Source organism: Penicillium canescens, assembly GCF_028828765.1.
Source record: "Penicillium canescens strain IBT 15451 chromosome Unknown utg000004l_segment0_segment0, whole genome shotgun sequence".
NCBI lineage: Eukaryota > Fungi > Ascomycota > Eurotiomycetes > Eurotiales > Aspergillaceae > Penicillium > Penicillium canescens.
In genome coordinates, this window is record NW_026703966.1 from 144,386 (window position 1) to 157,179 (window position 12,794).

The 12,794-nt window shown below is 51.1% G+C and overlaps 5 protein-coding genes across 5 annotated transcripts; 2 read left to right on the forward strand and 3 right to left on the reverse strand.

The window, feature by feature from the left end:
* Positions 1–896: 896 nt before the first annotated feature.
* N7446_005451 (LIM domain-containing protein) lies at positions 897–3,249 on the reverse strand (the record flags this gene model as incomplete). Its single annotated transcript, XM_058514199.1, has 2 exons — positions 2,816–3,249; positions 897–2,767 (listed from the first exon to the last, which is right to left on the reverse strand). Exons 1-2 carry the CDS (start codon positions 3,075–3,077, stop codon positions 897–899), a joined length of 2,133 nt encoding a protein of 710 aa, XP_058371377.1. The 5' UTR covers positions 3,078–3,249.
* Positions 3,250–4,012: 763 nt separating this feature from the next.
* On the reverse strand, positions 4,013–6,009 carry N7446_005452 (Zn(II)2Cys6 transcription factor; the record flags this gene model as incomplete). Its single annotated transcript, XM_058514200.1, has 9 exons — positions 4,013–4,143; positions 4,193–4,292; positions 4,342–4,448; positions 4,520–4,957; positions 5,016–5,277; positions 5,341–5,648; positions 5,703–5,855; positions 5,902–5,930; positions 5,981–6,009. 9 exons carry the CDS (start codon positions 6,007–6,009, stop codon positions 4,013–4,015), a joined length of 1,557 nt encoding a protein of 518 aa, XP_058371378.1.
* An 834-nt stretch (positions 6,010–6,843) lies between these two features.
* Positions 6,844–7,748, reverse strand: N7446_005453 (uncharacterized protein; the record flags this gene model as incomplete). Its single annotated transcript, XM_058514201.1, has 2 exons — positions 6,844–7,064; positions 7,118–7,748. The coding sequence occupies 2 exons, from the start codon at positions 7,746–7,748 to the stop codon at positions 6,844–6,846; spliced, it is 852 nt and encodes a 283-aa protein (XP_058371379.1).
* Positions 7,749–8,213: 465 nt separating this feature from the next.
* Positions 8,214–9,938, forward strand: N7446_005454 (sugar porter family MFS transporter; the record flags this gene model as incomplete). The annotated part of the gene is made up of 5 exons (XM_058514202.1): positions 8,214–8,418; positions 8,468–8,637; positions 8,695–9,210; positions 9,256–9,745; positions 9,793–9,938. The coding sequence occupies 5 exons, from the start codon at positions 8,214–8,216 to the stop codon at positions 9,936–9,938; spliced, it is 1,527 nt and encodes a 508-aa protein (XP_058371380.1).
* A 1,103-nt stretch (positions 9,939–11,041) lies between these two features.
* Positions 11,042–12,697, forward strand: N7446_005455 (inositol-3-phosphate synthase INO1; the record flags this gene model as incomplete). Its single annotated transcript, XM_058514203.1, has 2 exons — positions 11,042–11,745; positions 11,797–12,697. 2 exons carry the CDS (start codon positions 11,042–11,044, stop codon positions 12,695–12,697), a joined length of 1,605 nt encoding a protein of 534 aa, XP_058371381.1.
* Between the last annotated feature and the right edge of the window lie 97 nt (positions 12,698–12,794).

The window sequence follows — 12,794 nt, forward strand, 5'->3', positions numbered from 1 at the left end:
GTCTAAGGTTTGCTATATATCCTCAGGCAGCTGCAGGCACCTACTAGGTCGGGGTCCTGACATTAAGCTAGACGTACGGGCGTAGGTGTCATAAGGACGGTTAGATACGAAGACTAGGATATAAATATTTTTTGGTATAGGAAACGGTAAGGTTGACTTAGGGCGTAGGCAACGGGGATAAGGAGCGAGAATAGGAGGGTGTAATAACACCGGAAGAGAGGGACGACGAAGTATCTTATAGGCGCTCAACTAGACTAAGCGAAAAGGGAGGGGACTTAGATTTAGCTGAAGGGGAGCCATTTTCGGCGTCGTTTTGGTCGCCAGTGGAAACAAGGGGAACAACTGTGCAAGTCGAGCGTCAACATCGGAACTGGAGGATGACTAACAGTGCTAGGCGGGCGCAAAACAGTGGTGTTACGGGGCAGTGGAAATATCCAAAGTTACAGGTAGAAAGGCAGCTATTTCTGGCGTCAAAAGTGGTCATTTTGGCCCTCATATTCTAGATGTAAATCCTGTGCAAGAAACAAACCGCCAACCAGATACCAAGCCGATAGAGATGAAATAATACATTAAGCATGTCGGCATAACGAAAAGCAGAAGAACACCGGGCTGTTATGATACCATCCAAACAGCAAAGGGCAAAAAGTGTGCTAACCAAAGGGTCCAGTGGATACAGATGAAGAGAAGCCCATGAGACATGGGATGAAAACAGACGGTCAACGCCATGGTCAGCGAAAGCCAGATGGGTCAGAGATAGCAGAGGGTATATCGCGGTATAAAGAAAGAATGAAGAATGTAGACAAAGTGCGAGTCTGTCGCTGAGGTGCGCTGAACGGAGGATGTGCAACTCAGGGCAAGCCCTGAGTAAAAAGAATAAAGTATTATTGCTCAGATCATCATGAGCCTGGTGGTACGTCGTTCGGGGAAGCGTCCTCCGCCTCCAGGGGGAAACGCGGACCAGGGCGCAGTCCTTGCCCTGGCATAGGAGATGGAGGGTATCCGCCCGGAGGGAACTCGCGAGACTGAGACAACGGAGATGATGCAAGAGTGGGACGCCGGCGACCAGGAGGGCCAGGAGGGCCGGGAGGGCCGGGAGGTCCAGGTGGTGGATAGTAACCAGCGGCACGACGGGCGTCGCGTTCACAGTAGACTTCACCATTCCACTCAAAGTAGTCACCCTTGAGGAGGATGTGACATGTACGACACTGCAAGCACTCGGTGTGGAATCGACGGCGGTCTGGCCGTGCTGGGTTTCGCTCCACAGTCTCCAGATAGTGACCCTCGATACCGGTGTGACAACCGGCGCAAAGTGAACCGTTGCGCTCGTGGTAATGCTGTGCGCAGAAGGGACGATTGTTGAGGACGTAGAAATCGGCAGTCTGGAAGGGTGAGTGACACTCGAAGCAAACGAAACAACCACGGTGGTAACGGCCAGTTAAACGACCGTCGGAGGATGAGATCGATTTGCCCGTGATGGTCTCGTTACAACCCTTGCAGATTCCTTTTGAGCGGGTCGCTGATTGAGTCGGTGGGCGGGGGGTTGGTGCTGTGAAGGATCGCTGGGGCGGTGGCATAGGAGAAGGCTCTCTTGATTCAGTCGGTGTCAGACCAGTAGGGGTGGGGATTACTTCTGCCTTTGATGCGATCAAGGACAGACCACCTTGGCCGATGGCAGGATCGGTAGGCGAGTCTGGGCTGAAGTACGCAGCTGGAATGGTAGGGACCTCCTCCATAGGACTGCGTTGACGACCGGGTATTTCCAAAATGGTCTGTCGGGTTCGTGCTGGTAGTTCCTCAACTAATGGTCCTAGATTGAGAGGATCGGTGGGCTTGTGTCGGTTCAAGCTGGCATCGGAGGGAAGGCTGGACATAGAACTGCCACTGCGCGCATCGGAAGGAGACGAATCAGACGAAGTAGAGCTGTCGTGGTTCATTTGGTCTTCCAGACCAAGAGCACGGGCAAAGCTTGTCACGGACAATGCACTGGCTGTGCTTGCATCGGAGTTTTTCCTGGGGGCATCACTACCTGGTTCCGCCGCCGCCGCTGCTGCCGGATGCAGGTGAGTTTGCGCAGATGACTGGAAATCATATTCGTCGTTGCTCCGGTGTTCATCAGAGGGAGACTCTTCGGGGAGTTCGTGTAGTGTCGAGTTCTGGTCTGTGGGAATGCCAAAGTCGAATCCACCGTGGATCTCCTCCCTATCACTTCGCGATGAAACCCGAGATGAAACAACGGACACGTTTGAATCGCGTGAGAAAGAATTCTTGTTGGGAGTGCGGAGAGGCGCTGGAGGCACTGGCGGTGTGTCGTCCATAAATGTTCTAAAGCCACGCGTAAAGCTATTTGTCGATGATCTCGCTGTCGAGTCACCATAGCGGCTGCTAGCAAAAGATGATCCATAACTGCTGCGGCTGGCCACTGACTCTCCCCTCGAATGATTCATTTCTGGGGCTGGCGACTTTGGTGGCGGAAGTGGACTGGGGGGCAGCTGTATGTTCTCTGGCACCATGCCCAGTCCAAATGTTGACGATGGAATCGGCGGTAGTGATTTGGCAATTCCTCCAGTCATTGGACTCGGTGTCCTTACATGAGTCGGCGACCTGTTTCCAGGCATTGGAAACGAGAAAACCGAGTCCAAGTCCATCACGGAGCTGTTTTCGGCCGGGCTGTGTGGCATGGGAGATTTTGGTGCAGCGCTGACCGACATGGGCGATAAACCGACACTGCTGGCGGGCGTAGGCACATTCGGCTGCAGGTATGCTTTGTCTATTGGGGGTTAGTCGCGTATCTCCCACATGGCCATTTGAGACATACTGGCAACCGATGGATCAATCCGGGGGGAGGTCCTCTCCCTGGCTTCGACAGTCGGTCGGGCGATCCTAACCCTGCGGAGGGAGGTGGTGATGGGAGCGCAGGGGCTATACGCGGCATTAGCATGATGCAGGAGAATAGAAGATGGCAAGTATTGACACTTACGATAGCCAGTCTGCACACAGACATGATCCCCCAGGGCCGAGATCTCGACATTGCAACCGCAATCCGAGCATTTGATGCTGGGTAAGATCATGGACGCCATCTCAACTCAAGACATTGAATTGGCCCATCACCTGCAATGAAGTCAAGAGGGAAGAAGTCGAAACCCCAGGGAGGAGAGACGATCGTAGTGCTAAATCCGAAAGGAGGAAAGTCCAGCGCTAGTGAGAGTAGCGTCTCCAGTGCGGAAAGGGGTGCGTAAGTGTTGGTTCAGGGGGTTCACGTCGTTTTTCTTAATTAATTTCGATGTTGAGTATGTAGATCGAAGTAATAATTTCTGTATAAATTGTTCTATTGCGTACATTGCGTATACTATGTACACATATGCAAAGTGTACACAGTATAAGTTCATCTACAGGTTGCATCTGGTGGAGAAGAGCACAGGGTCCCCTGGAGCCTCTGCATACAATTGATCACCGCGAACAACATCAGCTTGCACTGCGACTGGTCCGTTCCTGGTGCCTGCTCCCGGGCCTCGCCCCTCTCACTGCCAATCATATTGTTCACCTCAGTTTCGAGGCTTGCAATCGGTGGGGGAGGAGTCCCTCGATCTGCCTTTGCTCATACTCGGTCTCCCCCTGGCAATTGTCATACATGAACTCATGTGGCGAGAGTGATATTCTTAGAACCAACAGAAGATCGCCAGTTGCGTGCTCTGTGCCCGTGTTGCCTGACGATCCGCGGGGCCAATTCCTCCCGAGCTCAGTGGTTGTCAATTCACTCACAATGGATCATGCACGACCCTGACACTTGGCCAAATAGAGTAGTAGAGGCCCCTGTGCAGTAGCACAACCGCGTTCACTTTGCTTGGCTGGATCCTGCCTTGGTCAGAATTTTTTTATCTAAATATACCGATGGGAGAAAAGTTAACAGGGAGAGATGCTGTTCCTAGACGTTGCGTGCTAGAGAACCGCATCATATCATGTTCGTGCCGTAAAGGCGGCCCGGGGAGAAGAATCCTTTGGTTCTCCTGAAACATCAGCGCACGACCCAAGTCTCCCGAAGCTGTCGCTGGAGCGCATCAGTTGGCCAGCCATGGAGTGCATCCATTCGGATAAGAACATGAATCAAAAGGTCTTGTTGCTGTGGGTCCGTGAACCGATCACCACCTGTGGCTGATTAGCGTCAGCTTCTCGCGATTCCTTCCCTGGCGCTTACAGAGGTGAATGGCCATGCACCCAACAACCATGGCTGGGGCAACAGAGGCATTGGATAATGCAGCGCCGCATACTGTCCAAACCCTTTGACGAATTTCATCCTGGTTATCTGTCAGTCCCTGTTGAAGCAAGTATGCTTGGTCAGCTTACATCTGCTTCCTGAACGAGACGCCTGCGCAAAGGTCCAACCGTCGGCACACTTGGGTCGTGCACAGACAGAAGAATCCGCGCAAGATCGTTGTACTGATTGCCAATTGCTATAATCAGAAGCGATCAGCCCATTTTCGGGAGTCCGATTTTCGCATTGGGGCCTACTACATGTACATACCATGCCAAGCACACCTGAAACGAATGTCAGGAAAGGTCGTCCCTACCTCCACCTCGTCGCCGACAAAATATGGGTCGAAGGAATCAGGACGCGTCTCATTCCATTGCTGATTCTGTGCTTTGAGCTCTGCGTGCACAATAGCCGAGCGATGAGCTTGCCCGAAACAAAATACCAAGACATCCGCGCAATGCGCAATTGCCTGGTTTGCCCATGCACAGTCACCAGCATCTGGCCCCAGTGGGCTAAAGTAGGAGTTCAGGGAGCTCATGTCGAAATCGGGCGCTTGTTGGAGGCTGAGGGCATTGTAAATCTCCTGGCGAAGACCGCTCCAATAGACAGCTTGCCGTAGACTTGGTGTCGTGGTCATCGAGGCCGGACCCTGAATGAAAGCTTTTGTTCCAAACGAGTGGCCACGAAGATCAGACCCCGCCAGTGGAACTGCGATCACCATCAGAAAAAGTCTTGACACATAACGATGTAGAGATCCACTGCTCACCGTCAAATTCTTCCAGCAAACGTAAAATGACCGTCGCAGCGAGCAAGTCGTCATCCATTGTGACGCCGTGATCATCCAGCGCAGGGATCAATTTCTCCAAACATGCTTGATAGTAATGATCCGAGGCGAAAGGATCGAAAGAGGTGGTGCGATTCAAGTGACGTGCTGACATGGCGAGGATTGCATTGAATAGCGTCTCACATCGACGGGCGCGATACGGGATGTGGACAGCAAAATGCTGTTGGCGATCGGTGCAATCGAACTATATCGCACCCCATGTCATTAGACAATGCTGCTCCCTTCGACCTCGAGAGGCGATACTCACAAACGGTGCGATCTTGTCCACAAAATGCTGCAACAGATGTGCCTCCTGAGGATCTCTCAATGGCCAGGATCGCGGCTGGTGTTGTCGTTCCAAAATATTGCCCATCGACAGAGATGAGGGTCGACCGCTTCGCCTCGTTTGTGTTTCTTGACCATTGCCATTGGCTTGCGGTAGAGTGGAAGATGGCCTCTCTGTCAGAGGCACTGACTCGGCATCACCAACCGATCCCCTCCCCGGTGACGAATTATCAGACGGTCTCTCGGTCAAATCATCTGGCTCTCCGCTACCAGATTCGAGCACGAAGTCAACTTTAGATCCGGGTGGTCAGAACATATCGCATAAATTCCAGCTCGGGGTCCAACCTCTGGGTGGCGGGCGTAGCCAAACCTGATTGCTAGGAAACCGGTCGCGCGTAGATCGACCCTTTGCCTGTCGGAACTTGGTCTCTCGTCGACCCCGTGTACATGTGCGTCCGGTGCGAACACATCGGCTGCAGTTTGGCACAATTCCGTCACCTGCAGGCCATTAGCGAGGAATTCGTTGGGGAAGGGATGGACGCACATTTATGGTGAAGATCTCGACATGGATCGCTAGAAGTCAACAGTCAGAGATTTGCCAGATCATCCAGCACACGACTTACCAGCATTGGGACTTCTTAGTCCCTGGCATGACGAAGATGTTTCTTATGAATTTCGACCGGGGAAGTTTCCCCGCATGTCCGCGGGGGTGACCTAATCGGGCTTGGCTCGCCAGTAAATAGAGCTATAAGTTAGTACATAGTTATACTAACCTCACATTTGACTGCTTCGTGTTTACCGTCATTCCTTTTTTTAGTTAAATTACTCTATTGTTTTTAATAGATGTTGGTGTATCAGAAAAATAGGTGGTCGATATATATGTTTCCATCCTCTTTATACTTTCGCCCAAAGGACAACTTGTATGATTTTGTTTAGACTATCCCCGTTATATGTTTAGCCAAAGCGATCGATATGCTACCAGTCATCTGCTAGTCAGAATACACATACATCGGTAGGGAACGTCCGACAATATATCTGTTTCATCCGACAACCCAGAAATGCGGAGTCCAGACATTTGAGGAGCGTTGGCATATCCAATATGTTCAAATTGGTAGCCCTTCGACTACACGTTTCGGCCTTCGGTTTAACTCACTGATTTTCGGGATAAGCCCATACACTATAATTGAATTTAGGCTCTAGATCGGTTATGTATGTCCTGCTAGTGTGGTAGCTAAGTAAATGGAAATGCATTGTAACTACATTTTATACACCATCTCCCACTTCATAAAACTTATTCCATCTCTGCCCTTTGTTAGTCCAAAGGCAACCCGTAAAGCTAGTAAAAACATACCGTGTCAAAAGGCCTTGAAGAATCTACGAACCTCAAATCAGTCGCTAGACGAATGACACGGTCAGGGTCATTGTTGATCGTAGAAGCATGAATCTAAATATTGATCAGTCGAGATCGGCAAATTGGGGAATCCACTCATACAGCATGTGGCTTATGCAAAACAACGTCACCAGCTTCGTACTCAGCTACCAGCCAGGGTCGCTGGTGCTCACGGGCAAAGTCCAGAGGCAGCTCTGAAAGCAAACCAGTGGCCATCATGTTGTTGTTGAATGCATCTTTAGCCTCCTGCTCTGTGAAGCCAGCAGCCTTGGCCTTCTTTTTGAAATCTTCTTCGCACCTGAGGCCGACGGGATCACCTGGAACGTTACTGTCAATGCATCCAGTTCAGAGTGGCAACACCTTGACCTACCGTTCTCCAAGTAAATCAAGCCTCCACCGCTCACTTTGATATCGCCAATAGGCACCCAAGCAGTCACACTAGTTGCTTCTCCGTGACGGAGAAAGATCTGATCGTAATGAACCCCAATAGGCTTAGTACCAGGGATATTGTTTCGCAAAAGTGATCTGCGAAGACCCAGTGTATTCGATTCCCAACCTGTAAATCGAGAGACAAAATCCATCAACGCTGGGTGCCGACAAAAGTCCTCCGCATACCATTGACGGTAATGGGCGTCTATAGCAAGGTCCACAAATTGAGAAGCTTTATCTCCTCCTGGACGCCCGTTCTTGCCTGCTCCGCCAGCACCAATACCAGGGAATTCCTCAGGGAACTTGGAATGGTTGAAGATCCCCTGTACGGGCTGACTTCCTTCTTCCAAGACTCCTGTTGGCAACATCATATTAAAGTACTCATGCCGCGCCTTCCACACATCGGCAGGCGGTATCAAGCCCTTGAGAAAGAGATATCCATCTTCTTCATAGCGTTGCCGCAGTATCTCTAGGGACTCATTTGGCTGCGACTGGTGGAGGGACTTGACATCCTTCAAAGGACCATCATTGACAGCTAAAAGGCCAGGTTGACATTCAAATGGTAGCTGCATCTTGGCAGTCGAAGAGAGTAATAACAGTCATAGCTATACGTCTTTCGGTCGGGATACTTATACAACATTCTTGTTGGGTTCCCAGTTCTTTGCCACTTGAGATCAGATAGCAAACCCGATGTTAGAATTCCCCACACTAACTAAACGCCTAAATTCCACTAATTGTTGGCTCGAAGCTTGCATTTCCCCTCAACTAAAATTGCCTTTTTCGACTCACTTAGGGCAACAATTGACTGCGCTAACCCTCAAGTCGGCACTAAAATTCCCCGCTCAGTCGGATCAGGCAACTTTCACCCGCAACATTCTTCACTGAATGTCGGGGACAGGCCGAATAATGCACAGATACCCTAGAGATCTTCCCCATGGGGTTCTGTATTACTCCAGACCTCTCCCCGCAATCGGCTCTCGGGGTATATAACATTGTGAGCGGCATTTCAGAGGTGTTCCTCCTCAGGCATAGGCATCATGGAATTTCTCAAGCAAACAAAACTCATTCAACCGCCTCCAGGCACTGATCCGCTACAGGCACGACCGGGGAATACCACATATCTCTATGCAGTGACTGTATTTGTCTCACTTGGTGCGTTTCTGTTTGGATACGACCAAGGCGTGATGGGTGTGATTGTCGCAGATCAACGATGGATCGATCTGATGCACCCAAAGAACTCATGTGAGTATGACCAGCCGGGATGAAAGTACTGTTGGCTAATATTGACCAGGGGTCACTGGAACGGTAGTTTCGCTCTATGATGTCGGATGTTTTATTGGGGCAATGTCTCTTGGATATCTGGCAGATCCTATCGGCCGTGAGAGAACGCTGTCCGTCGCGTGTTTTGTCTTTGTTATCGGTGCTGTGTTGCAAGCTGCATCATACACGATTACGCAAATAGTATGGTTGATTCTGTTCATACACCATATTGATCCTAACTAATGGATTCTTCGCTAGACCGTTGGTCGAGTGATTCTAGGATATGGAGTCGGAGCATGTGCAGGAGGCGTTCCACTATACGTCGCCGAGCTGTCTCCTCCCGCAATCCGGGGTCGAATCGTGGCAATCGAACAAATGATTTTATGTTTCGGAGAACTGGTAGCCTTTTGGCTTAACTATGGGTTCAATTTCCTCAAGATTGACGGCTGGTGGCGTATCCCGCTGGCAATTCAGATCCTCCCAGCAATCATTCTTGGGATAGGATGCTGGTTCTGGGTGCCCCCAAGTCCTCGTTGGTTAGCTAGTCAAGACCGCCATGAGTGTGCACGCGAAGTTCTCACTCGACTGCATGGGTCCGAGGTAGCAGAGCTCGAGATGCAAGAAATCCAGTCCTCGATTGAGTTTGAGCATACCGTCAGCGAGGCTAGCTGGAAGGACATGTTCATGACGCCAGTGTTACGAGTGACAGTTCTAGGAATGGCTGTGCAGTTCTTCCAACAGATAACCGGAACCAATTCTATTCTGTACTATACAGTGAGTGGCTTGATCCTTTTGTGTGAATGATCTAACTCCATACAGCCATCTCTATTTGAACGTGGTGGCATCAAGAATCCCCACACAGCCAACCTCGCCACTGGCGGTGTAGGCATCGTACTCTTCGTCTTCTCATGGGTACCAATCTTCTTCTTTGACCGTCTCGGCCGAAAAACCTGGCTTCAAATCGGCACTGTTGGAATGATGGGCGCTATGATTGGCATCACGGTGCTTCAATGGCATGCCGAACATAATCCGGGAGACCCAGCCAACTATACTATTATCATATTCCCATATTTGTTCTATGTGTTCTTCAATATTAGCTGGGGTGTCGGATCTTGGACTTATGCAGCTGAGATTTTCCCTGTCTCCATGCGGGCCAAGGGAAATGCCTTGACCACAGCATCATTGTGGACAGCATGCTATATTGTTGCCCAGGCGAGTCCACCTATTGCCGATGCTATCGGCTGGGGGTTGTACATCATCTACTCGGGGATTTGTGTCATCGCATTCTTCTTTGTTCGATATGCCATGGGTTCGTTCATTCTCCAGCTCTCTGATACGTTGGCTAACGATGTGCAGTTGAAACACGCGGCCGGACTCTCGAGGAAATGTCTCGACTCTTTGGGATTGAAAGCCACTTGGCCGAGCGAGTTGGTATCAAGACGACTCCTGCGAAAGACCCTACCGAGGAGCATATTGAGGATATGGGGTCATCGAGCCGGTAGTATGCAGGCACATTCTAGAGTGAGCGCTTAGTTGATCGTCGATTAAGCTTGCATAGATATTACAGGAGCTTAACATATAACATCGAATGCAGCAGCACGTAGCACAGACTTGGATTCCTAATAAAACTATACTTCAGTGTTTACCCATTAACGTTATAGTTGAATTGTAAGTGGGTTTGCGTTTGGTCTCCAACGTCCCAAATGTTGTAAACACACCGTAATATATTATCTCCACAACGCACAAGAAACCATATAAAATGGTATCAAAATGTATAGCCGAGTGTGCTTGTGCGCTCAGGGGTTGCCTCACCGCCATTTATGCCCCGCGTGCCCCTCCGACTGCACGGTCCAGCTGTCAGTCGATCTGGGGTGATCATGTATCAATTGCTTGGAGACTTATTATTGGGAATACGCGGTGTAAGGCAACGTCAATTACGATGGAAACGAGGATTTAACACCATAAACTAAAGCATACAGTAGACGAAAGAAAGGGGCCAGGCACCAGGGATTCCCGGATGCCCGGAAGCGGAACCCCCAGCGGCAGTGGTTCGGCATAATGAGAAGATCAGACCATTGCCGGGTTATGCAGGCAGATTCGGGAGTACACGGTGAACAAAAAAGCACTACGGACTCGGAGAAAGTGATTAGGGTTAAATAGACGAAAACTAGATGACCAAAAAGATTAAAAACAAAAAGGGGAAACCGGGGCCCCGTTCCCCGGGCACGTGTCGTCCCATATAAATCCTCCCTTTCCACTTTCTTCTTTCTCTCTCTTTCTCCATCCACTTCATACATCTTTTCGTTTATCTTAGGTTCGTATAAACCTTGTCAGCAGGTCAGATCACTTCTCGTAGAGACAGTGGTCACATACAACCGCCACAATTTTCGCCACAAGTCTTAACTCGTGAGTTTCTTTGGGATCCCAAGGGATCCAATCCTCCTATGAGACCAATGGCTAACCTCTATACAGGCGGCACCACCCGTTCAACGGCCGACGCTCATCCAACCGTGGAGGAGCATCGGACGCAGCACCCTTCGTCCGTTAAAGCTACAGCGCTATCACATCCTACACTCTCAATTCATCCCGCTTTCCTGTGAACGCAATGGCTCCTCACGCTAGCTCGGATGCTGCCAATGGCGCCCTGAACGGGTCGGCTCGCCAAGAACCTTCCCCTCTGTTTACGGTCCAGTCGCCCAACGTCGTCTATACCCCGGACGAGATCAAGAGTCGGTACGCCTACCAGACGACTGAGATCACCCGCACTGCGGACAACAAGTTGGTGGCGGTCCCCAAGGCCACCAACTACAACTTCAAGGTTGACCGCAAGGTCGGCAAGGTCGGCATGATGCTGGTCGGTTGGGGTGGAAACAACGGTTCCACCGTCACTGCCGGTATCTTGGCCAACCGCCGTAACCTCTCGTGGGAAACCCGGGAGGGGAAGCAGACCTCCAACTACTACGGTTCCATCGTCATGGGCTCCACTGTCAAGCTGGGCTCTGACGCCAAGACCGGTGAGGAGATCAACATCCCCTTCCACGACCTGCTTCCCATGGTCCACCCCAATGACCTCGCCATTGGTGGTTGGGACATCAGCAGCCTGAATCTGTCCGAGTCCATGGACCGGGCCCAGGTGCTGGAGCCCACCCTCAAGAACTTGGTCCGCAAGGAGATGGCCGAGATGAAGCCGCTGCCTAGTATTTACTACCCCGACTTCATCGCCTCCAACCAGGAGGATCGCGCCGACAATGTTCTCGAGGGTGACAAGGCTTGCTGGGCTCACGTTGAGAAGATCCAGCAGGATATTCGGTATGTGAATTGGAATTAGATTGCATTGAATCCCGCTAACGTGAATTACAGCGACTTCAAGGCCCAGAATGGCTTGGACAAGGTGATTGTCATGTGGACCGCCAACACTGAGCGGTACGCCGACATCATCCCCGGTGTCAACGATACTGCCGACAACCTGATCAACTCGATCAAGGCCGGTCACCTGGAGGTTGCTCCTTCCACTGTGTTCGCCGTGGCCTCGATCCTCGAGAACACTCCATTCATCAACGGATCGCCCCAGAACACCTTTGTTCCCGGTGCCCTCCAGCTTGCCGAGCAGCGTCGTGCCTTCATCGGTGGTGATGACTTCAAGTCTGGCCAGACCAAGATGAAGTCGGCTCTGGTTGACTTCCTGATCAACGCCGGTATCAAGCTCACCTCCATTGCCAGCTACAACCACCTGGGCAACAACGACGGCAAGAACTTGAGCTCCCAGAAGCAGTTCCGCTCCAAGGAGATCTCCAAGTCCAACGTTGTGGATGACATGGTTGCGGCCAACCACATCCTGTACGAAAAGGATGAGCACCCCGATCACACTGTTGTCATCAAGTACATGCCTGCTGTTGGAGACAACAAGCGTGCCCTGGATGAGTACTACGCCGAGATCTTCATGGGTGGCCACCAGACCATCAGCTTGTTCAACATCTGTGAGGACTCGTTGCTGGCCTCGCCCCTGATCATCGATCTTGTCGTGCTCGCTGAGATGATGACCCGTATCAGCTGGCAGGCGGACAGCGAGGGTGCCGACTACAAGGGCTTCCACAGCGTGCTGAGCGTGCTCAGCTACATGCTCAAGGCCCCTCTGACTCCCCCTGGCACCCCCGTGGTCAACGCTTTGGGCAAGCAGCGCTCAGCTCTCATCAACATCTTCCGTGCCTGTGTTGGCCTGCAGCCCGAGTCGGAGATGACTCTTGAGCACAAGCTGTTCTAGAATCCTAGAAACCAACCTAGTTATCGTTACGTTCTAACTATAGTCACTCGTTGAATGCAAACATAATATACTATCGCTAAATTCATTCCTATAAACA